Here is a 25797-nt window from a genome sequence, read left to right on the forward strand (position 1 = left end):
GCACGAGTTTTAGGGTCAAACAAAACTACGTGGTCTAAAATTTAAATGACAATAACATTCGCAGGGGTGACATTGCAATCGCTGATAAAAATTGCCGAAATCCACACATGCGCGGACCCGAGCCTGATCCCCATTTAAAGCCGCACATGTCACATGTGACGTATGTGTACTTGATCTTGAAACTAATAGAATAATTCATGAATACATTTGGGGGAGAGTATATAACTCCATCGAGGGGACAAGATTCACGGTCTACGACGAAGCTTTGTATGTATATGCACTCGTCGAACCCTTCCATTTAGACCAGAAAAAGCATCATATTGTAGAACACTTATAGTTCATTAATTTTGAGAATGCAGCTAGTGAATCAATGATTATAATTAAAGGGGCTCTTTAATAGAACTTATTTTTATGAACATGAGATAACAATGTCGAGCTTAGAGACAGCTGATGGTGAACTTGGCCGTGAGGACATAGAAAATGTCCAGTGCTTTTAGAACTATGTCCAGACTGGTTCCTGGGGAGGTCAAACACACATCGCCATCTGTAAAAAACATAACACGAAAGATACAAAAACTATTTAGAATTTGAATTTTATTTCAAAATGCACGTATCAATATATACATTTTCGTTTGCCTTTGAATTTAATGAACATAGAAAGCATGCAAATCATAGCTTACAGATTTATACAAATCTCGAAGTTCACTGCCTACCATGAACACTGCTTGCTATGTAGGAATGGGACAATTGCCCGAAATTTTTGCATTATAATTGATTTTCGAAAAAGGGCCTTTATTCAGTTAATCAATTATCTTAGTATTTTAAACTTATATATACATTTGCACCATCTTATCTCCCCATTTAGCTGTTTCTTGTTCATGGGCATTTTAATATGCTGTATTCTTGAAATATATTCACGTACCAGCAAACGATTGGATCAATATCTATAAATGCTATCTTCTTTGCTTTGTTTTATATTCTAGGACTGGGAGGCCCCCTTTTCAATGTCATGTTAACACACAGTATTGCCATTTGGTCGAAAAATTATGTTGTTTTGAGTGTCTCACCTGCACTTAGTAACTTGCCCATTAATTTCAATTTCATTTTTTAATAAATGGCAAGTATGGAAACTACATCTTCTGTTTTTTTTTTGTTGTTTTTTGTTTGTTTGTTTTTTTGTTTTTGTCAAAAAACTCACATTATTGATGGTTAAAAAAGTTTTAATATAAAAATATACATTATACCTCTATTGGGACTGCCAGCAAACACCATTCCTCCGTCCGTTATTTTGTAGACTCCATATTTCTCTAGGCTGGGGAAGGCAGCGCTGCTGAAACAGATCCTGAAGCTAGACGGCTTGTTGATTTGAAGCTGGACATAAGTCTGGCTCAGTCGCCATGCCACCTCGCCAGACTTACACTGGGAGTCAAGCACGACGATTCTATTCGAATTTTCCTCAACCACACTGGAAAAAAAATAGAAATGGATTGTACAGGTATATATAATATTAAATATAATCTTAAATGCAAGTATATATACTGTGGAATCATTTAATTTCGTGGGGGCCAATTTTCGTGGAGCGTTGGTTTTTTGCTTATTCGTGGGGATATAATTTCGTGGATGCGTCGGTTTCCAGTTTCAGTAACGCTCTCTTCTTAAATTTGTTTTCGTGGAGGTTGTAAATTCGTGGGAGAGAGCTGCCCACGGATACCACGAAAATTTAGCCATCCCGAATTCTAATGATTCCACAGTATACACTGCTAGCGCGCTCACCGTGCATCGTAGAAAGATAAATGACAGGAAGTTCATTTGCTTTAAAATGATAGTTACCAAAAGATAAAAAAAAAACCCCACAACAGACTTGTTTTGGTTATGCTAGCAAAGAAAGACAACTCACATTCACATGGACTTTTTAGGTCTTAAATAGTTTTTGATGAAAGTTTGAATATGCCTAAAACTTTGGATATACTAGTACTTACTGTTTCTTTCCAACTGTTTCACAGACAACAGTGGCTCTGTCCCACGCATTTAAGCTTGACACCTCAGATACCAACATGCACAGCAATAGAGACACCACCGAAAAAAGAGGGAGGAGGTCCATGATAATTGAAACCACTTCAGTGAGCGAAAAAAGAAATGATGCTGAGGGTTTGGGACTTAATACCCTCTTGATGTCTGCCCAAGGGTGTGCCACTTAATCAATGCTCCTACAAAGTTACACAGATGTGATGACGTTGCGCTTGGGCTTAGAGTCACTGCTTATGCTAGTGAGTGTATAATTGAAAACAAAATTATCCCCAGGTTACCATATCAACTGAATTAGGTCACACGTTTATGATATATTTTCGATACTGCTGAATAAATATTGAATGAAAATTAATTAGTTGGAAATTATTTTTCTCCTTAAAATGTTAATTGTGAAAAAGTGAGAAAAACCTGATAAGCATCGCTTTAGTACACACACCTTTTTTCCATGTCCAGAGCTGCTTTTCTTTTCGATTTTTTCCCTGAAGCTTATTTACCCTTTGAAATAAAAAATGAATTAATACTGAAACAAAACTCCAGTTAAAACGGACGTAAATATAAAAGCAAGTTTGTGTTGGACAGAAAAAAAAGATTAGACATTAGAAAGCATAAGAAATCCAGAAATCAAATTATATTACTTTCGTAGAAGAAATAAAATATTAGAGGAGTGTAATCTTTAATATTCAACTTTTGTGTACCCTACTTTCATTCCTTATTACAATAATCAAATTTATCCCTTACAGATAAATACAGTTATTGAGAATAAATTAGGGAATTCAAATCTAACAAAATATCCAATTTTTCCGGAATTTTTTTTTCTATACATCATGACTGATACTTTATTTATTCCTGAGCATGCGCTTTTGGCCTTTTCATTTCAATCCTCGGCCGAGTGAACACGAAAATTGAGCAGCGGAAAAAATCAAATTCCATCATTGAGAGAATGAGCACGGGAATGTTGAGAGTGGGATCGTCTCGCCGATCTAAAACAAAGTCTCCTTACGCGAGACCTGCACGATCAACACGATCCATGCCGACAACAGACCAGGCAGGTGGCCCCGCACTGGCCACAGACCAAGCACGTGCAACAGACTCCACACTAGCCACGGACCAAGCTACGACATCAAGTGTCCTAAACATCCCCCAAGTTCCAAGCAGTGTCCCTAATGCCCGTGGAATGTATAGCTCACCGCCTGCGCAGATGTCAACTATGCCTGTGTTTGAGCCTCAACACAGTCAACAGCAAGGAACCAGTATGTCTACTGTAACAACACCTCTAGTGGCTCAACACGGTACGCATATTAACCCGCTTGTTAGCATTACATCTGATCTTGGTGCCAATGTTTTACTGTCAACACAAGAAAAAATTTGGAATAATGAATACATTGATCTAGCAAAGTTATTGCATTCAGACCCTGCAGCTGAAACTCGACAGCTTTTGGATTTCATTCTGCATGAAATCCAATTGGCGCAATTTTGACATATAACCATTTGCTGAGGGATACTGTTGTCTCCAGGTCCCCCAGCTCTGATATGGTTTGTTGAATGAATAATTTGTGAATGCTATGCCGCCAAAAGCTTACAAGTGGTAAGATCGGCGCATAGAGTATGAACATGCAAGTGGCATGTTAACTGTGAATGTTGATATGAATAAAAAGCCATGACAGTTCCGCCATATATGTGTTTGAGTAATTTTTCCACATGTCAGATGTCATGTTGGATTAAGTACAAATTCTATTTAAGATCAATAAATGCACAATATGTATATATATGTATAATGGTGCAAGAGTGGTTCAATATTTATGCATTTCGAAATAATCACCAGTTTTATCAGTGTTTATGGCTTGTAAAACGTTGCTTTATTAAAAAATCGTGTTACGTATGTTCAAAATCTTGTGATGTATATTCTATAAACTTGAGATGTATGTTCAATATATTGTGATGTATGTTCAATATATTGTGATGTATATTCAAGATAGTGTGGGATATGTTCGAAATTTTGTGATGTATATTCTATAATCTTGAGATGTATGTTCAATATATTGTGATGTATGTTCAATACATTGTGATGTATATTCAAGAATAGTGTGGGATATGTTCGAAATCTTGTGATGTATATTCAAAATCTTGTGATGTTGAGTGTCAGTTCCTTTGAGCATGTTAGTAGATGCGGGTAAACTACGAGTTATTTAAAGCTTGTGACCAAATAATTTCGAAATACACATTGAAAATAATGCATTGTTTATAGAATATCATCAGTATAAGTCAATTTTCACATCAGCTGAGCATTTCTCCTCTATTCGCAAGGTATCAGATTGTGTCAATTCTTCTTCTGAAATAACAATCGCATTCAAAACAGATTGTATGTATTACATGTAGCTGCAGTATGTATATGTCCGCCTGCATGGTGTACGGCTTTCGTACACGCTATTTAGACATCACAATTACTTCAGTAGCGCTAAAAGCAATTAGTGACGCTGTTTATTTTAAAGAAGTCATTATTAACAAAACTTCCTATATTAAGATTTATTTCATGATCGATCGAAAACTGTTACCGCTGCAATCACTTCCACATATGTAGAAGAATTGTTTTTTTCTTCTAAATATGCAAAGTACTGATCGACAATATGAATAATCTACATATTTTTTCTTATTAACTTTATATGAAAGAGTGAGAAAGGCGAGCAAAACAATGGGAACTGCATTTGGACGGTTCATTTGGGTTATTAAGATACCGATCAATACAGTAAAAAATCACATTTTCCAGTTCCGCGGGTTTGTATTTTTTTAATTTTGCTTGCAACCTTTATATCCACCTGACCAACGACAGAAAGCTTTTAATTATTGAGGTTTAGAAATGCAATCTTTTATCGATTACTTTCATTGCTTTAGTTTTTTTTGGTGGCAGTTAATCAGTGCGGTCAAGATATTTTAAACTATATTCCAGGGAAAAACTTTGATTATGATTAATTTTCCAGGTAAATCTAAAAGCTCTTGCAAAAATACATACTGTTGCACAGTTTTCAAGAAACCTAATAAAAAGAGGATAATTGATCATAACTTCATAGTTTGACACTTTTGATATCAATGATAGAGTCTCCCTGTAAAAAAAAAAATCAGAAAATATATTAAATGTCACAATTTATCATTAATTCAAATGATAAATTTTTTTCTCTTGATGTTTTAGCAGGTTACATACAAGGTAGATTTGATATAATTTATGGAACCTTCATTTTTCAATATCATAATTGGACTTATCTTTAGAAATGATCTAATTATCTTTTTTAGAATATAAAATTGATTGATTTGATCAGCAATTGAAACCATAAATCAAAATTAGACGAATGCATTTAGTGACTTTTGAACAAGTTAAATTCATCTCTCTAAAAAAAAATAATTATGTATTCCTGCAATCAATTTTCTAGGTCTGCTTTGTGAAACTGTGCAACATGTGAATTCGTGTGCTTAAATTTTTTAAAACAAATTTCACATATACATTAGCTTGTTTTCTGTAATAAGTGTCAATAACTAGTAATTGTAAAAACAAAAATACCGGGATTCATTGTGTGTGTGCAAAATTACTTTTAAAAATCTGTGATTGCGAGTCAATAAAGTTTCCTTGCAGAAAGAAATATCCACATATTAATCCACAAATTAGAGTGAAAAAAAAATGCTTCGGAAAAGTTATATCGGACGAAGAGACAGACGGACAAATCATTAGTGTATCCACGGAGCGGGGCCCATCATCATCGTCGTCGTCGTCGTCATCATCATCATCATCATCACTGATGATGAACCAGAAATTTTACGGAAAAGTTTCTATCGCATTGTATTTTATCTTTTCTTTAATTTAAAATCGGCAGTGTAAAAGTGAAAGTAAAACACATCCAGCCAAAGAAAATTAGTCAATAAACATGCAATAAAAACATTATCAAAGACTAGTTTGAGACACTTTGTCTTGTCAATTAACATGTTCGCCGGATCTGTAAAGATCTGTTCACCTTCCATTTGTCAATGAGAAGTTCCGCGTGGAGTCTTGTTTGATTAATTAGCGCCTCGTGAAGACGTTAGTTCATTAGAATAAAGAGTGACGAAACAGTTAGCATAAGTAAATTTTCGTCAGTGTTTTTTAATTTTTTTTTTCGAATAGGATTTATATCTATCTCTGAGGACAAAGGCAAGAGTTTACCAAGATAATTCCTTGCGTTATATTCAGAGACATGGGCCCGCTGCGAGGATTAGTATTCTGGGCACTAATTGTGTTAGGGGCTTGTGCTACCCCTAAAAAACTCATCAAGGACCGCATGTCGCAAGAACACTGCAAACAAAAGATCGCCGGGTGAGTAGTCATGTCAGGGGAAATTTCAAAACAAAAAAGTCAAAGCTAAAAAAAAAAAATTAAAAATCAAAAACCATCGTATTCTAGCCTAATGTCAGGGGAAATTTCAATACAAAAAAAAGTCAAAGCTAAAAAAAAAATTAAAATCCATCGTATTCTAGCCTAATATCATTTATATTTACAATAAATATTTACATGGGTAATACAGGGATATTAATTGTCGGTGTAAGGCTTTTGTCAATTTAAAAAAAAACAAAAAAAAAACCCAAATTGTTTCGAAGGTAGTGGTCTACGAATTTCATCAAATTCAACTTAAATTAATGTTTACTCTAAACTTCTTCTCAATCGATTTAAGCCCAAAAATGTATTTTATCAGAAACAAAAATATTTGTTTTCAACTATTTTTGTACGTTGACTGGTCATATGCATTAATGATTGCTGTAAATGACCATGGCATGTCATCAGAAAGATGTGTCTGTATTGCTCAATCATACAAATGACAGCATCATAAGTATAAAATCATTTAAATTAAAAAAAAAAGGTACATATCGAATTCTATAGATTTAATGTGATAGAGATTTCCCCCCGATATTCTTTTGAAATCTTTCTGGAGACATTTGATAAAGTATGCTGTACTTAATTGTCATTAATTAGTTTTCTGTATTTAAAGACCGTATATAATTGATGATGCAAAGATTGTGTAGAAACCTGACTATAGACACTTTCTCTTTTACCTGCATGTCTTTAAAACCGTGAATAAGCTGTCTGTTTTTGGGTAACCAGACCATATTATGTCTTGCATGAAATTATATATTTTTTAATCTTTATTATGTAAAATATCACTAGGAAAAAACCCCCTAAAACAACTTTCACAAAATACAACATTCCAATTATATGCATTTTATAACAGAAAGAATATAATTATAGATAACAATGCAGTCCTTCTACACTATCTAATAGAACAACCATTGTAATTAATAATGGTATTTATCTTTATATTTTTACGTCATTCATCATTGCAAATGAATGAATGAAAGCTAAACCCCGAAAAAGATTTACATCATATAAAATGAACCCATTATATGTTTACCTGCGGGTTTGGACACACTCTTAGCTGATAAACACGAGCTTTGCTATACATGTACAATGTAGTAATGGTCTGCTAGAAAGGAACAACAAGGCGTTGTAACATGTTAACAACATCGTCTTATTCCAAGCTTCTTCCAGAACATGGCTATTCTTTGTCCAATTACAACATACAATGATTTTGCAGAATTCTAACGACGTAGATTATGTCCAGTTTTTGTATTTCTTGAATGTATTTAGCGCTTGTCGAATTATTTCAGACGCCTCAAAAAAAAAGAAATTCAGACATTTGTCACAGAGAAAAAGCAGCCTAATTAACTATATATTATATTAATACTGTTTTGTTTACACTTGTATTACAAACTACATATAATTGTTTAACATATTGTATGTTTTATATAAAAATCAAAGTCACAAACAAAAATGATCAAGTATCGCAACAAATAACTTATTTAAGCGTTGAAACATACTACTAGTAATTAGGGTGGGAAAAACCCCAACGCAGATACGAATGCCTGTATGATGTAATCATGATTATTGCCAACAAAATGAAAATTTTCGAAACTTTACAGGATGAAGTCTAATGCCCAGTCAGGGCCTTCCATTGATGTCAATCCAACATGTGATATCGGCAAAGTCTCGTACATGTACTCACGTGGTCAGCTCCAGCTCTCGTTCTGGCGAGACTCTCCATTCCAGATCTGCTTGGTTGAATTAAAACGCTTCGAAATTGTGCGATCTACGGACAACAATAATCAGCAACTGGAGCGTAAGTTGCACATATGCCATGCACGTACTTGTTAATATTTAAAGTGAGTGAAAGTACGAAAATATCTGTAAATTTTCCTCAATCTCGATATATTTTTATTATCTGTTGCAAGTTCTACATACTGCTTAGAGCGTACAAGAAATAACTTGAATGATAGGAATTTGTGTACGTACGGTGCAATTTAGAACACACACTTCCTTTCATAAAATTAACTGGAATCCAAATATGAGCAGGGAAGCTGATTAAGTGAAGCCTTGTGAATAATTTTCTCTGCTTTTTTAAATTTGCATCGATGTCAACGACATGAATACAATGAGACGTGTGTTGGGGCCTCGGGTCAGATACATTTGCGCGGTCACATAAGCTGCAGAAAACTATTTTAAGTAATATAATGAAAATTTCTTAAACTAGAGGTTTTGAAAAAATCGTATATGCCAGTCACAATTATAATTTTTCTGAAAAAGAAAAACTGAAAAAAAAACTCAACACTTTTGCTTGTCATTCTATCACATAGTAACGAATTCGTATTGTTAATAAGCATTGTAGTTTTTCTGCATGGTCATTTGAGGAATATTTCTTGAAAAAACTTATGTTATACGTGTTTACATAACGAACATTACCGATAGAAATTAATGAATATCAAATAAGTTTATGAATCATTCCGCCCCTTATAAATCAATATCAAAATGTTGAAGCTGTGTTTATTGTCATTAAACGTAAATGAGGCATCAAACCTGTTCTTATTTTAAAAAAACCCATATTATCAATTTTTGACGTTTGTAAATGTAAAGACTGCGCAAATGCAAACTCTGATCGCATTTTTTGTTACACTGACAATATGTCGCCTTGAAAGTATTTAGTATTAATTTTGTTACTACATTGCATATCAATGTATGATGCGATGGAACATCATCATCATTAATCCCCCGAAATCGTCGTTTTACGGAATAATTACCGAACTGAAAAATTTGGAGTGACTCAACCGAAGTATCGGGCGACAAAATCTTTATTTTCTAATGCCACACGCACTGTTATTTGGTAAATTTGTCCAACATCCCAGGAGAGTCATTTCTCTTCAAAATTCATAAAACTGAAATAACCAAAACCATAACCAATGGTTACCAATCAAACTCGCTCATATCAATTTTCAATTTTTAATCAACAGAAATCCCAGACGGGGAAAACGTTTGCTTCCAAAACAGAAATGCTAACGGTGGAACTGTGTACATTGTCCTGAAGCCGAGAGGTTTTACCTATATATCCGAAATTTACTATGAAATCCAAAGACTGCACCTAACAGACGATTCATCCGTCAATCCCAACCCACGAGAACAGTTGTCTGTGAGCACTTCACCAAGTCCTCCAACTCCAAGAACCCACCACCCACAATTTGACATCATCACACCAGTTCCAAACGTTCACGATTTACGCATGCGTCGTCCTGAGAGTTTACGACGTCCGGTTCAGACACCATTACCGTTGTCAAGACAGTGGTTCTTAAGACAGCTTCCCTTGAATAGAAATATAGCAGCAGAGAATACGTGGAGACCAACACTGAATACGAGACCAGTAGGGAATGTGCGGACACCAGCTGAGAATACATGGAGATCAGTTGAGAATACGCGGAGACAAGCAGAGAATACGTGGAGGCCTGCAGAGAATTCGTGGAGACAAGCAGAGAATACGTGGAGGCCTGCAGAGAATTCGTGGAGACAAGCAGAGAATATGTGGAGGCCTGCAGTGAATTCATTGAGACCAGCAGAGAATACGTGGAGGCCTGCAGAGAATTCATTGAGACAAGCAGAGAATACGTGGAGACAAGCAGAGAATACGTGGAGTCCAAGCAGTTGGCAAAGGGAAAATATGCGATTTTTAAGACAACAAAGACCCCAAACGAATTTTAGACAATTGAGGAATTCAAATTTTGTCATATGATTAAAAAGAACACACACATTGAATAAAGTCACCTATGTTGAGTGTTAAATGTATAATAAAAATCACAAAAATGTCCATAAATGCATGTATTCATTTTTTGTTAATTTTATGCAAATCCAAGGAATTTTTTTTTTTTACAAAATGCTGGATACAAATCGACGCATTTAGAATAGGTTATTTGCACGGCATAGTCGATATGTCTGTTACTTTGTTGCTGCATTCTAAAAAATAGATTTTGCTGAAGAAAAAAACCAAAAAACCAACTGGCATGTCATCATAATGATTAAAATATTTTTTTTTCCGTATGATCGTGAAAAAAAATTAAATAGTGGTAACTATTCTAGAAAAAAACAAGAGTCATACCTTACGTTAGTGATTTGATTGTAACAAGTTTTTATTCCTTACAAGGTATGTACAGTGTACATAATACAATTTTAACATAGATATGTAGACCTCACAAATGTACTCAACAAGATGAAAACGCAAATGTTATTAATCAATTATCATAAATACAAAATATAAAGTGTATCCTAGAGCATGCACTGTATAAGGAGAGAAACTTGAATATATAACTTGGCCTTAAAAACTTAGTATTATCTATCGTATAAAGATTAACGCAGGGAATTTCCCACATTTTAATACAAAATAGTTTCTTTTTCAGGATCTCCATGAACTTCCTTGCTTGAACTTAGAGATGACGGACGTGATTCTCGTCTTTCTTCGAGCATGCGCTCTAGCTGTAGCTGGCTCGTAGCGAGGCTCACTTTGAAAGGACTTCCGTCCACATGCTTGTTAGACCACAAGACGCTTATCGTGTACAGGCCCGCCTCAACGGGGCTATATCGACAGTGAACAAGTCTGTCTTTTTGGCTGGTCCGGCTAAGTTCCACGTGAAAAGCACCTGATGTAAAAGATAAAGGGAGGAATTTTAGTTATAACGTTTTTTTATTACATCTTATAAACACCTTAAATTAATCTCCGTTTATTATGATCATCCTTTCATAAAATGCATTAATGAAATAAAAATTAAGATACGTTAATGTATAAAACAAACCTCTTGGTCCCATAAGAACAACTTTCAGTTCCCCAGCTCCGGCCCCTCTCGCGTCTACAAGGAAGTGACTTTCAAAATCCGGTAGGACCCCGTCGTGAATCCCTGGACCGTAGACTTTGACCGGGTATTGTAATTTTTTAGGGGTGATGATGTCAATTGCGTAGGGACTTCCTACAAGCATACCAATCAACATTTTTCTATAAGCCCTTGTTAAAAAAAACACCAAATGAAACCAAAATGAAATAGGATCAAATAAATTTAGCTATTGCCCAATGCAAGTCTTTTCTATACCCAGGACATGTTCTCCCCCGAACAAAATATTGAGAATGTGTCTCCCGGGCTCAGCGGGTGTGATCTTAACGCTGTGGGTACCGTCATAGTTATCCAATAGCTGAACAGGTACATACGACATCTCAGGCCCAACACACCTTACCGTCAGGTCACCTGGTAAAATGGCGTAATAATTACGATTTATAAAAACTATTGCGGAAAGCATTCGTGTATCCATTTAAACTATTCGACAACTGAACTTGTTTCAGACATTTGGGGAAAACTTTTAAAAATTACAGCATCATAAAACCCCACTGGAAGGCTGAATATGTGTACCTACCGGACCCAGCATATCTAGGATCAATCTGCAGTCGGATGTCACGCCCCACGTATCCACTTTTGAGAGGGTCCCCGGAAACGTTAACCTTGTGTGGATACACGGGCCGACTGACGTCGATCTTAAACGGACAGCATTTCAATGGCCGTTTGTTCCAGGTAATATCCAACAGGTAGGCACCAGGTTCTGTGGGTGTGTACGTACACCTGTACTGCTGGGGACCCGTGGGGTCGATTCTGACCGGAATCTCTTTGTTTATCCCAGTGAGTCTGACTCCGGGTTCTCCTAAATATTAATAAATACAACGTGATGATTTTACATAGCCAGTGAAGTTGAACGAGGTAGTGCATGGACATTGGTAGCAAAAACTAATTATCTATACAAGATTCTACCATAAATAAAAATAATACGCTTAAAAAACAAACCAGAAGATCATGCCCTGGTATTCTAAAATTCAATTTTATTGACACACTCTGAATACAGCACCGACCTGGCCCAGCGTTACGTCCGTCTATGCCGAACACAGCAGGTCTGTCTAGGTGAGCGTGCTTTAGACCTTTCCCACTCAACACGACCTTGGTGGGGTCCCTGGGGGAGGGAGGCGTGGGGGCAGGGTAGCGCTTGACAGACGATTTCCTTGTCGATGGTTGGCTGGAACTGGACGCGTGACTTGTGGCGTTGGACCTCTGTAGTACGTTGATTCTCACCGGACGTTCAGAGTTAGCAGTGGTGGAGGAATACATACTGTCTGATAAAAAAAAAAAAAGAGAACAGAAATTTTATATAAAGGCCCGATAAAAATACTAGTATTTATGTTATAAAAAAAATACCCCAAAAATAGAAGATGTACCTGCTCGTTGTGGGAGATAGATTTTGGTAACTCTTGTCCTGGGATTGATGACGTCCGAAGGTCTCCGAATGACGTTGATAGAGCGAGGCGATGTTGTTCGAGACCCACCAGCATCCGTATAATCACGCGCAGGTGGAGGGGAAGTGTTATAATTCAGAGATGTAGTGTTTGGAATTTCAAAATGAATGTTAACCGGGCTATGCAAAGGACTATGAAGTACAGGCTGAACTTGAGGATGATCCTCTGATGAAACGGATCTGAAACAAAAAAAGACACCCAACCTTTTCTATAGATCTGAATTACACATATTTTATATAAGAATCCAAGCACTTCATGGTTTTCAAATTTCACCTGCTTTGATAGAGAAATTTTACATACCTAGGTGATCCTGTGTTGAGGTTGAGAACTGGCCTGAATAAGCCGCCATTTGTATCGGGTGGAGGCTGAGTAGCGTATCCTTTATATGGCGTGTTAGGCAGGGGAAAACCGTCCCACTTTACATTGATATAATGATCACCTACAATCCAAAAAATTTAATTTCTGTAAACGTGAAATATATAATTTGAAAAATGTTTATTTAGTAAAAAAAAAAAAGGTGATACCTTCTTCCTCTGGAGTGAACACTAATGTGTGACGACCCCCGGGCCGGGTCTCAACAGCCGTGGGGATTTTCGTCGTAGGTCCGCGAACATCTGCCGTCAGTTCGCCAGGTCCAGCTGCAGAGGCATCAAACGGGATTTGTTTCTCCTTCCCCACAACTAACGGGATCCTCTCATTGTCGTCCAACAGAGGGCGCCAACCACCGGATATCCGGATCTTCCCAGGGTCCACCACCTTCACAATGTAAGGACTCTCTGTGGAAGAGTTGACAGATTAATCCTATACACAGCAAAAATTACCAGAAGTTAAACATGTAGACGCGTAATAGTTTATGTATCAAACACCCACTGTCTAACGGTCGTCCGTCAATGCTGACGCGGATTTTGTGCGTGCCAAATTCCTCGGGAACAAAGGTCACGTTAATGGTGCCATCTTTTTCGGGGGTCAGGGTGCAGTTAATAGGGTAATGTGGACCTGCAATGTTAATTTGGCTGTCAAACATACTGGTTAGCTTCAAAACAACATTCGGGAGAAAAACGCAAAACACACCAAAAGGGGTAAACACTTCAATTCACCTTCAACAGTTATCTTCAATTCACCCGGAAATCCTCTAGAGTCAACCTTAAAACTAGCTGGCTGGCCAACTACGCCTTGTTTAAGTCCATCGCCGAATACTTTTGGTGATGTCAGTTCATCAATTTCTATTATAAATGGCGACCCTGCAACAACAAGATTTATTTCATAGTGTTTTGAAATAGAGTGAAACTATAATAACAACGACAACGTGTAAATGACACTTGAAATAGTGCGTACCCTTGACAACTAAGCCACTGTACACCAGCCACACTTTATAGGTCCCTTTGCCCCGGGGGTGGAAAGTGATCTGGTAAGTTTTAGGGTTTGTTTCCTTTACGGTGGCAGGGAATCTCTCGTGGCCGTACGTGACCTCCGCATCCAGTCGTCCCTCGGGAGCCTCCGAGCAGTCCGCTACAATTGTACATACATTGTATAAAGGTACCGTGTACGTATTGTACTGAATGTATACATCTACAGGTATGGCGTTGCATTATAATGACCACTTAAACCTTAAATTTTTCGCTGAACATTGTTCCTGGAACTATTTATAGGAATGCAGCAGATTTTATAAATTCAGTACAATACCTATCAGGTGGGGGAGGTTACAGATGGTCCCGTCCTTCATACTATACACTCTGATGTCCAGGGAGTCGGAGATAGGAACTTGGAAGGGACCACCAGTGACGTAGTCTATCTGCCAGTCACCTACACACCACCCAAATAAATAAAAAGACTGTCCCCATTCATTTTGCTTAATACATGTATCCGTGAATTTTCGAACGCATCCGATATTTCGAAATCAGTTACCTAAATTTGTTTTTCTTTTAAGATTTGGTTTTCACTACCAAGATCACAATCAGAGATTTAATATTCTGTACTGACATGTCATTGGCCAATTTTTGTTTTTACAATAAACATAGAGATGTCCTCTGATGATTCAGTCCTGTAATGTACTCTCAATATAGGACACCTACTGTACAAATAACAGAGATGGCGTAATAATACTGTATACAATTAAATGATTGAAGTTATGACATACACGAGGCTTTGACTTTAAACTTCCCGTCCTCGTCCGTGATCTCCGAAAAGAAGATGGCTCGTCTGTGCATGCCCTCACCGTCCGCCCCCAGCAGTATCTCGTCATCTGACATACATACCACGTGATGTGTCAATCAAAACATACATTTAAAATTAAGCTTTCCACAATAAAATTGCCATTAAATATTATCTTTTTAACAATATGGTGTGTAATTTGAAAAATCAAACTTGCAATTGCAGATTGTCAGCTGATGACACGACATGAAATGGATAGGCCGATGAATATTTTTTTCCATTTATTTTCCAATAATACGCTGACTATTGATTGTCTTAAGTTTCATTGTCTACACGAATTAAGACATTTGACATTGTATCAAAATTAGTATTATATCTTAATGCTAAATATTAAACTAATTTACATTTGTTAATGCAAACTGAATGTATCTACATATCCTGTATGTATGTAAAGTTGTACACTCCAAAGTCAGTCTACAGAATGACACTCAGAGGGATAATGGAAAATGGTGATTATATATCGGGATATTAATTCACTGGACAATTTAATGAGAAAACTCTGTTTCTTACAAAAATCAGCAACTTGTTGAGGGGCTGTTCAAATGTAAACATACAGTTAACATTTGACTTTTCATATAAATCAAAGATATACACAAAAAGTTTTTCCATTATAAAAGTTTTGTAACTTAAGAAACCAACCTCTGATTTCTGCCCTGTTGAAATTGACGCTGACGTAGTGGGGTCCTTTGACATAGGGGGTAAAATGGACGTTGTATATACCCCGCCCGCTATCAGAACAAAACGAGGGAACGCGCCCTTTGTCGTTTTTAACGAAAATCTCCAAATCACCGTTTCCTGCCTCCGAACAATCCACTGAAAAAATATAAATAGACACGTAATGTCTATTATTTCTCATAATTGTCTACTGATATAACTTTATCGTCAAATCTCTCTCTCTCTCTCAGAATTTTTTTTATCTATCCGTCCGTTTGGCTGTCTTTATCTCTCCCCACGTTCTTTCTATCCCTCCCACACAAAACCTCCTACCTTTAAATCTGTTCGGACGACCAACAATGCCGCCTTTGAGGTCAATGACCTTGACCCTGGACGGGTCGCAGACGTCTACTTGACACGAATCGATACGTTTACCCTGACAGTACAAGGTCACTCGCCACTCCCCTAAAAACACAAACCGTATCTTATTGACGTTGGACACCGTTATGAGTATACACTTGATTTTATCTCAGAGATGTATGGACAACAAAATCCTTGATTTATATCAAGAATATGCATCTTAACGGTAATACTATTATGGTATGATATGCAGCTCTTTCTTGAGAGTTACATTTTTGCATGTTAAACATAAAAAGGGAGACAATGCTTTCTATCACATCAGGTTATCCCGGATATGCCATAACAGAGAACGGTAGAGATTAAGTTGACAATAGAATTCAAAGTTTAGTTGACTGTTAACGTACATCTAAAAATCTAAAACTGTTTTAAAATCATTTAATCAATGTAGGACTTTTGCCACAGTCTACACAGCTGTGCTAAGTATACAAAATACAAACCCTCTAACCATACTATTTACTCGGTAATGCCTGCATAGCACTAGCTGAAAATGAACCTTAACAATTTTTTTCGGCTGTGAATTACAATGACTTGTACAGCTTATATTATAATTAATCCTATCAATCAAACGTCACACCAAAAAGAAATCTATAAGAATTTTTTCCTAAAATTATCGTAGCAATTCTGCAAAGAAGGTAATACCTATTTCATCGGGCTCGAACTGGGCATTATATGTGCCAACTCCAGACATCTTAATTACGCGACCATTTGGAGACACTGCCTCAATCTTAACGTCTTCTTTAAGTAAAATGTCCTCTGTCTACAATAAAGCGATAGAATCCAAAGAAATAATTGACATATGTTCTACATCATAGAAATGCTGCAGTGTCAAGCTATTGTCTCGCAATAGCACAAGTACTTGTTGATAATAAAAAGACGAGCATTACCGAGGTGGACATGATGACACCAACAGAGTATGTGTCAACTTTTATCTCCCCTGTCAGCTCAGACCGAATTTTCTTCGCTTTCCGTAGCGACGGCTGTCGAATGAGGTGATAAGAGGCGTTGTTTTGTACCGGAACACTGTGGTAGCCATTAACTTCCGGTCTCTCATTGGACCGATGGTCGTCCAATCTGTCAGTACGGAAAGAATTCGCTCTCTCGGTGTTCGCTTCTGTTCCCTTTATCTGGTAATTTACTTTGTCAAGTCCTTTTTCGATTCTTTCGATTCGAAATGACCGTGTTCTGTCTGGTTTGTTACTTCCGGGCTGTACGATTGCGTATTGTGGGTTTCGGGTACTCTTGATTGGAATAACTGTTTCTGCCGGTATCACAGTTTGCCTGTCGTCGCAAACTATTATCTAAAAATATGGAAGAATACTGAAGAGGCTGGTTAAAAGTAAACTTTATTAAAAGAAAAATGTCACTCGTCTAATAAATTAATAATTTAAGTGTAAAAACAGTAAAACAAAATATGTTGCAAACAAATCTTTTTATTATCTAAAACTCTATTCCTATCATTAAAAGTATTTTGTAATTAGTCACTTGCTCATGATGAATCTAAGGTTCATACCTCTTTCTGCTCATACTTTGAGAACGCTGATATGTTGACAGGTTTTAAATTGATAAACTTTGCGGCGTATGCCATAATGCCGAGGTGTTCCGAATCCTCTTCGGCCATATCTGCTGCAGTTAGTAAGGGAAAAACTCCGAGGCTCTCTGCACCATCAATACCTGAGAAAATAAATCAAGCAAAAAATTGGTTTATGAATAATTTCTCTTTCAGCGTGTTGTTAATTTATTAATATTATGCCAGACAAGGAATGCTTGTGGCCAAACATAAGTTGATTTTTTTAATCTATGTTATGTAATGTGGCTTTGTTTACACACCATATTGGATTCTCTCTATATCGGAGGCGGTATGGAAGTCCCCGAGATTCCCTCCTAGGCTAGACACTAAGCTACACAATACTCGTCCATCGTTCCAGTCAGTCTAAAAGAAACACCAACCTCACAGCTAAAACTATTTTTACCTTTCAATCTTTATTCATATAAAAGTTTATACAAATGTTTATTATAATATTAATGTTTTCACAACGCAAAAATGTCCTTTTCTCAAACACGCAATAAAGTAAGTGAATCTTAAATTTTCAGTTACTAACTATTAAGCAATTTTTCATAGGTTTAATTTGTACACACCTACATTCTTTAGGTTTAATGGTTACAAGACACGCACATGCTATCTTACATGCTCTAATTCAGTTGCAATATAGAGAAAGTTATATACTTTTTGTGTCTCCATATTTTGTCAAAATAAAACTTCAAAGGCAACGACTGTTCTCGTTGAATAAACCCAAAATGACAATTTTCCTGAGCAACAGCGTTATCGTACCGTGAAATTAGACACCACCAGGTTTCTAAGGAGGGACTGAACTCTCAGCAGGGTAGCGTTGTATCCAGGGGAGCCAACTTTTATGAAATATGATAAATAAGTTATACAGGATAGTTCGTCTAGTTGGGAGTTGGCGAGGTGCTCCGGTTGTAGAATTAGAGGAATCCCGAAATGCTTGCGGGCTAGTTTCATCCCATTTTGACAATTGCTGAGCCTGCAGATTGCAATGAATCTTTAAGAACATTTTTCAAACAAGTTGTCAAACTCTAAATATATTTTGCTACTTCATAGTTCTTACTTTGATATTAACTGTCTAGTTTTAAATAAGAACATTTTGAAGATATATAGTACTTTGAAAAAATCATCATACCAGTTAACGTTGTTTATTATGATTTTAGGTCTCCGTTTGATCAACATCAATTTCAAGGTAAATAGAAAACATTTTGTACTAGTTTTAAACGTGTATTAGTTGGTCCTTGTGGAGATGTTTAAATTACCGGTTTTGTCCTTTCAGGGTTTTCCAGTTCGGACACAAGCCAGGATTGCAGAAATCCAGTAAAGCACTGCATAAGATAAAAATAATAAGGTTTTAAAAGAAACAGTTTGATTGTAAAATGAGCTCAAATACAAGCATAAATGCCTGAATTAAAGACGATGAATGAATGACAAAACATATTACTGTCTTAAATTTATGCATTTTTTTATTTGAATCTCATGAAATTCAGTTAAGATTTAAGAGAGAAATACGATCTCCTTGAGTTTAACATGGTTCAGTCGTCAAAGTGTAAATCTTACGTGTATCAAAAACCTTGTATTTCCAATAGAAATGAATAGCCCTGACAATATTGTAAGATAGTTGTGAACAGAGCATGAATGATCTTTTGATAAATTTTGTAGGTATATGGAGTTTTAAGAGATGCTAAAATCTGACAACAATGTAAAGGAATGTTTTGATATACAAGCGATAAAAATACATCAACATTATCATGATCATCATTGTTTAAAGAATGCAATTAGTACTTGTCTCTAGTCAAATTGCGGATGTGACTTTTCAGATTGTATATGATGGAGGGTTTTGATTTTGATAACAAAATCTATATTTGACGTTGCATACACGAGTGAGTGTCCTTTTTAACACGCCAGACATCAAATTCTGTGAATTCTGTATAATTTTGTATACCATTGCACATAGGAATGTACACGTAGATATAAAAATTTTATTCATCTGGCAAAATAAGCCAAACGTTAAAGACATATCAAAAAATATCATAGAACATGCCCGTATGTTAAAATAAATAATGTAAATAGAAATTAAGTACATAAAATCTTGCGTACCACATCATCGTACGCATTTGTACATACACCCTTTTTGCAACAAACACCGAACAATATCAGCACACAGTATAGCACCCAGATTGCACGGAAATTCAATTTGGTTTAGTATAATTATTGTATTTTATATAATTGGTTTAGTGAATTGATATTGTACGCCCCATGAAAATTGAGGGCTTTTATGGAAATCGTAAGGGAAAAACATTCTATAGTTCGATAAGAGGGGATAAAACACTATTTACAGTGTACCTGGATTTGGTTTTAGATTAGTGTACATGCAAAATCGCCATAATAAACAAGCCAAACCGTCACCGAATCAAAATTTTGACTGAATCAATGCTATTTTTTTACTAAGTAGTGAAGAAAAAACCTTGCCTGGTCAAATTCCATAAAATTTAAATATTACAACGTGGTATTCATTACATAACAACGTATATATATAATTTTTAAACTGATATCAAAAATCTAATGCACGTGAAAGACAAATAGGAGCAGAGTACTGTGTGCACAAAAAAAGTAAACATCTTTGAGGTAAATGAATAGCAGGAAACAGCCAAACTGGTTGTTCGGGTTCCTCACACTTAGAACCTGTTTTAAGCTGCCTGATTAGGTAGCGTTTTGTGCATTTCCTAAATAGAAGTCATTAAATCTGACGATCTGCGAAGAATTAAACTCTGAGAACACGGTTCGTCTTCACAGATTGAACGCTCAATTTTAAATGGCTGACACGTCAAACGTCAATGAATTGCATATCATTACCGATTAATAAAGGTAATATTACTAAAAAATCGTTTGATGGTTTTTGTAGCCATTTTAAATTAGGTGTGGGCGACAAGAATGTTGTCGATAAAAAAGTCTCCAGAGAATGTTAAAATGAGTCGAGCTCTATCTTTTTTCGCACATGGTTACGTAAATATGAGAGTAAATAAAGTCGATGCGATATTAGGCTTTTTTATTTAAAATTTCAAAAGATGTATAAAAATTTGCTCGTTCTGTGTAAACAATATTAATGGACACGGATTTTTTTTATATACAAGCACATGTTTAATATAAATGAACGTGGCTTTTTACATACATACAGGTATACGTACTATAAAACATGCATAATCAACCCCCCACTCCCTAATTTTATGTTCTTCATTTAGCAAACAAGAGAAATCACGACAATTTTTTAATTTCCTTTTTTAGAATATTTTATATTTTAGATTTTCATGAAAAATTCCCAATAAATAACTTACTGCAAAGCTACACCGTCGTTCCAATCTGTGGTTAAGTTGGTGATGTTACATTCCGGAATTACAGCTTGTAACCATGCTAACATCCAGTTCTTGTGTTGAATATTAGAAAGTCCTATCTGGTAGCGCAGAATCAACTGCCAAATAAGGGCAAGAACCAGTTTAATGTTGCCATCAGTAAGATCTGTACATCCTAAGAAAAATAAAGGATTTTCAGATTTAGATATTTTCAAAAAGCTTCGAAGAATTTGATATGTGAATTCTAGTACAATTTATATCAATACACCTGCGTCTAAATCTTTTGCTGAAGGATAAACAAGACATTTATAATCGTCAACACAGAAAATCAAATATTTCGCATTCAAATATAAGATAAAGAGGAAAACACTTTATCATCAGAACAAAAATAATTTGTTGAGTTGCAATGTTGACATGTTTCCTGTGTTAGGCGGACCAACATATATTTCATTAAAATCCGATATTTTACCACCATATTTTACCTGAAACTTTACTTTACAGAGATTTTCTCTCAGTAAAAAAAAAAGAATGAAACATCGAAAGAAAAAACTTGCATAGATACCCAACGAACAACTCCCCTGAACAAAGTTATGTGTAGTTATATCATCGAAGGGACGAGTGAATGACCATACTTTATTTAACAATACAGGAACTTGTATATGTAAGTAAGGTATGTACTTGGCAGAAAACATTTAAATGGATGAATCGCCGTGTTACGACATAACTGGACCTAATTAAATACCCGCTGGGATGTGGTCAGTATCGCGGATGACCGTCTGTATACCAGACAAAGGACCAGTAAAAACATTCAATACGCATGTTAATAAACCTATCCCGACGACAATCGTTTGACATTTTGTTCAAACTGGTGTACGGCGCTTATCAAGCAAGATACAAGAGAAAATAACAAGACACTGCTCGCATAAGCTTCAGAGAGAGAGAGAGAGAGAGAGAGAGAGAGAGAGAGAGAGAGAGAGAGAGAGAGAGCACGCAACTGTTATAATTTGACTGATATTTTAGCACATACACGAAGAACATATAAGGTGTAGGGTTCAGGTCAGGTTGAACCAGATGTGAAGTTTTCTGGACCATGGTAACGGATCGGAACCGGCTATAATTACAAGGCGGAGAAAGGTGAGAGCCCACTTAAAAAGGCGAACTTTATGTTTAATGCTCCATTAAATCACAGTAAAGCATTCTTTGCATGGGACCTTTTTACATGTTATTGAATGGTCTAGATGTCCATTGGAAAGAGTTTGGCCATTGAATGACACATGACGGTATTTTACAAATATATAAATGAGAAAATCTATAAATACAATTTAATACAAATATGTGAAAACGATAAAAATATCAAAGTTCGCAAAGTTCTTGACAGCCCACTTTTGCCCTATTTAAAATGGGAGAATAAAAATGCTTTATAAATCTACTGCCACCCCTTGCACGTTTGATAAAATGTAAAACTACATCTAGACAAAAGCCAACAATCTTCATCTTGAATAAATATTCATCTTGCCAGCCATTAAAATCAAAATTAGATAATTAAAATACGTGAAAAATTGTCTCCCCTGACGAGGAATTTCTTCCATTGCTAATTCTCAAAGTAAATAAACCGCAAGTAAGGTAGATTTGAATATTCATATTAAGACATATCTGTTCCACGTTTTGAAGCCCTGTGTAATTTATACGCACACATTTTTTTTTAATCCCCATCTTTTCAACATATCTACATATGTGTCTATCAGAACACTACACATGAAAGCGAGTGTTGATCATTCGAAGAATTTTCAATGTTTTCAATGAACAGAAAAGAAGTTCGACAAAATGATAAACGAGTCTGTGGTTCAGCAAAACGATACAGAATTGTGACATTCTTCACAATTGATCAACCTGGGACTCGATAGACTGTATAATGTAGGAGCCCTCTGTCTATTCGTGTTCTATTCGCAGTGCATAATGAGGCATCCATTTATCATTAACAATGCACAAAGTAAATATTACACCCATGGCCTTACTAAACGACCGCAGCAAAAATATTCAAACTTGTTTCTAGTTACAGGAGCATTTTGAATTACATTGTGCAGTAAAAGATCACTGTGACCCAAATTACACATAGCATGTATGATTCACAAGTACTTGCAGTCACTAAACTTATTTTGGCTTAAGGTGTTTTTAAATTGGTTATGATATGCAAATAATGAACCTTATACTTAATGATTAAATGGGAATTCAATAAAGACGAAAAATATCCTATACCAATGTTAACAATCCGGACGTTATCTTCTCCAATGGCTTCTAACGCTGCATTCAAATTTTGCAGAACTTCGTGTGGATTGTTCGGGCGCTCAACGGCGCCATTTATGCGCCGGCGCTGCAACACTTCCAGAAGAGCAACCAAACTGACCCCATCGGCAAGGTCGGTCCTCAGGTCATGGACAGATATTCCGCGCATGCGCAGCTGTTCGTTGACCCAGTTGGTGAACGTGTTCTTTTGGATGTTGATCCATTCCGCACTGCTCCGAGACACGAGTCCCGATTGATATCCGTTGACCAGAAACCCCGACATGAAAGAAAATTGTTGCTTATCGAGATATCACAACATTTGTCTAAATACTGGATAGTCTTCAACACACGAGTTAAAAGGATTCACATATGTTACAGCTGGACTTCCTTCACAAAAAAATAGTAATATCACTGCATAAACGATTCAGCCATACCGCAGAACAGAAATTATGTAAAATGATAATTTTCTTTCTCAGTCAAGTCACAACTCCCAGAATAATAACTGCATGAGTAAACGTACCTGTTGACAGTTTGATTCATACCAAGTCAAAATTAAAACAACACTTATATCACATCATACACAGCCCCTACTTTATACAGGCAAAGTTGGAAATACAGTAGAAGCAAGATGGACACACCTGAGTAATTCTGAAAGATCAGATCGAGTCGTGATTCGGAACCTGAATTGAGCATCTTTAGATGAAATGGCATTTCAGATTTATCAAGCGTGTCATTTCTGCTATACTTTACCAAATAAACACACGTCGAACCGGTTTTGTGAATTCAGTCAAAAGTGAAAACATCCTACTGATTTCATTAAGGATTCCGCGGTCTTCTGACGTCGTGTTTGACACTTTTTCCCTGTTGCTCCTGACGAGAGAGAATCACATTGTCCCCTGGTCCACGACAGCTGATATCCATATTACTGCGCGAAATATAGCTATTTAAACCCAGAATGTCCAATGTAAGTCTATACATATGTGTCGAATTAATTGAATAGTTAAAGATGTAACGGTATAAAGGGGGATACGTTGTAACTGAACTAAGGAATATAAATTACATGTATATCGCCCTGTGTAAAGCATTGGGCGGATTTTAACGCTGGATAGGTAACAAAAAATCGGCTCTTTTTACGAGTTGCGTTTTGTTATGTGAATATAATCGGGATCCCCCCGATTTTGTCGTTCCCACCACTGTGAAATAAAAAGAAACCCTGGACAATGACTTGCAATCTCTCAATAGAAATGCTTTTTATTACACGGTACATGTATTTAAATTATACGCTATTAGAGTTTTAAGCAAGGAGGATCCATAGTAGACGTTAAAATAATCATATTGTGATAAAAGGTTATTTAGTTGATATCAAACATTAAGATTATAGCAAGATGTATACATTTCTTTTGTATCCCAAAGCCCTTTTTGGCATGTACATATACATGTAGATTCGTACATTTGTATATTGAAAGATGATTCACTATTTCATCTGTTTCTATTCGGGGTTTTTTTTCAAATATTTTGGGATAGTGAGGATTGAGTGGGGTATCTGTCGTGTTTGTCCTAAAACTAAATGTCGATATCTCAGGCAAGTTCAGTCGGGCCTGCATCAACATCTACATCATCGCTGTATACATCAACCAGACGTTTGTTTTTACCATGGTGGTGAAGATACAAACGTTTGGAAGATGCAGACTACTTCCTTGATCCAACTCGGTTTGACGCAAATTACTTTTTTTAAGCACATCTCATTTGACTGGTGTCCAAAGTTGCAATTCTATTAGCTGCATTGAACAAGAAAATTACAATTATTTCAATATAACAATTTTTTTACAGCATTGGGATACGATATACATTCTTATTAATTTAAGCTTTAGAAGAAAGTGATAAAGTATCATCGACAGGTACATGTACTGACACCAATTTCCCCCTTCTTTTTGCTTTTCTAGCATAACACCGTCAGTAAATGAAACTAAAATAAAGACTTTATTTCATAATCACATTTAGTTTTGCACTTATGAAAACAACGTGTTTCAAAGTAGTCGAATAACTTGTAGATTGTCTAGACTTGTCTTGAATTATTTATATGAACGTTTTGAGCTTTTATAATTAACATAGAAAGGGTCAAAGGTTGTTTATTTCTGACTGATGAACAAAAAGACTTTTTCCAAGTACCATAGCATGTGCAATCAGGGTCTAATAAGTTTGGATATTTTTATTTGTTTAATACTGCGTGTTTCATAGAGAAAACATTATACACATATAATCGTGTTTTCGTTTATCAGCAAATATATTTGAAGAAGAGTGCATCAATCGGTCAAATTGGTTAATGCAAAGTAAAAGGAAGGCCCAGTCCAAGTCCACCGAACACCTTGCTACTGCATGATTTTATGTGTAGATGAAAATCCCATGCACCATCTGTCTATTTATTCATTCTGTATATTGCGATTTTATATATAACTTATTGAACACTGGTCAACGGTTTTGATAGTATACATTAACTTGTATAACTATATTAAGGTATCTAATCTTTATTACATGTACAGAGAAAAAACCTTAAATCATTTAAACGAAAATA

At 36.0% G+C, this 25797-nt stretch overlaps 3 protein-coding genes across 6 annotated transcripts; 1 reads left to right on the forward strand and 2 right to left on the reverse strand.

The window, feature by feature from the left end:
- Positions 1–365: 365 nt before the first annotated feature.
- On the reverse strand, positions 366–7567 carry LOC105325931 (uncharacterized). Its single transcript, XM_034473393.2, has 5 exons — positions 7455–7567; positions 2465–2523; positions 1980–2207; positions 1245–1465; positions 366–544 (listed from the first exon to the last, which is right to left on the reverse strand). The coding sequence occupies exons 3-5, from the start codon at positions 2099–2101 to the stop codon at positions 438–440; spliced, it is 450 nt and encodes a 149-aa protein (XP_034329284.2). The 5' UTR covers positions 2102–2207; positions 2465–2523; positions 7455–7567; the 3' UTR covers positions 366–437.
- LOC105325933 (uncharacterized) lies at positions 6065–10234 on the forward strand. Its single transcript, XM_020066201.3, has 3 exons — positions 6065–6364; positions 8023–8219; positions 9385–10234. The coding sequence occupies exons 1-3, from the start codon at positions 6246–6248 to the stop codon at positions 10152–10154; spliced, it is 1086 nt and encodes a 361-aa protein (XP_019921760.3). The 5' UTR covers positions 6065–6245; the 3' UTR covers positions 10155–10234.
- A 110-nt stretch (positions 10235–10344) lies between these two features.
- On the reverse strand, positions 10345–24194 carry LOC105325934 (filamin-A). Of its 4 annotated transcripts, none has more exons than XM_011425733.4 (24): positions 23199–24193; positions 20928–21117; positions 18855–18920; positions 18358–18571; positions 17856–17958; positions 17539–17699; positions 16913–17326; positions 16668–16785; positions 15942–16073; positions 15594–15767; positions 15465–15488; positions 14881–14985; positions 14427–14546; positions 14079–14252; positions 13841–13984; positions 13614–13739; positions 13268–13519; positions 13044–13182; positions 12666–12922; positions 12306–12563; positions 11819–12100; positions 11500–11652; positions 11209–11379; positions 10345–11055 (listed from the first exon to the last, which is right to left on the reverse strand). In XM_011425733.4, exons 1-24 carry the CDS (start codon positions 23506–23508, stop codon positions 10790–10792), a joined length of 4353 nt encoding a protein of 1450 aa, XP_011424035.3. In that variant the 5' UTR covers positions 23509–24193; the 3' UTR covers positions 10345–10789. The 4 variants fall into 4 exon arrangements, with proteins under 4 accessions (XP_011424035.3, XP_065924738.1, XP_019921761.3 ...); XM_066068666.1 differs by lacking the exon at positions 23199–24193 and adding an exon at positions 21505–21649; XM_020066202.3 differs by lacking the exon at positions 13614–13739 and having other exon boundaries at positions 23199–24194.
- Between the last annotated feature and the right edge of the window lie 1603 nt (positions 24195–25797).

The sequence above is a fragment of the Magallana gigas genome, chromosome 8 (assembly GCF_963853765.1).
Source record: "Magallana gigas chromosome 8, xbMagGiga1.1, whole genome shotgun sequence".
Lineage (NCBI taxonomy): Eukaryota > Metazoa > Mollusca > Bivalvia > Ostreida > Ostreidae > Magallana > Magallana gigas.

Coding starts and splice junctions, on each gene's coding strand:
- LOC105325931 (XM_034473393.2), bottom strand. CDS start 2,101: ATGGACCTCCTCCCTCTTTTTTCGGTGGTGTCTCTATTGCTGTGCATG. Junction 1,466..1,979: donor GAAACAGTTGGAAAGAAACA/GTAAGTACTAGT, acceptor TTTTTTTTCCAG/TGTGGTTGAGGAAAATTCGA. Junction 545..1,244: donor TGCTGGCAGTCCCAATAGAG/GTATAATGTATA, acceptor TGTTTTTTACAG/ATGGCGATGTGTGTTTGACC.
- LOC105325933 (XM_020066201.3), top strand. CDS start 6,246: ATGGGCCCGCTGCGAGGATTAGTATTCTGGGCACTAATTGTGTTAGGG. Junction 6,365..8,022: donor TGCAAACAAAAGATCGCCGG/GTGAGTAGTCAT, acceptor GAAACTTTACAG/GATGAAGTCTAATGCCCAGT. Junction 8,220..9,384: donor CAATAATCAGCAACTGGAGC/GTAAGTTGCACA, acceptor TTTAATCAACAG/AAATCCCAGACGGGGAAAAC.
- LOC105325934 (XM_011425733.4), bottom strand. CDS start 23,508: ATGTCGGGGTTTCTGGTCAACGGATATCAATCGGGACTCGTGTCTCGG. Junction 13,740..13,840: donor ATTGAAGATAACTGTTGAAG/GTGAATTGAAGT, acceptor TTAACATTGCAG/GTCCACATTACCCTATTAAC. Junction 11,056..11,208: donor TGTTCTTATGGGACCAAGAG/GTTTGTTTTATA, acceptor CTTTTACATCAG/GTGCTTTTCACGTGGAACTT.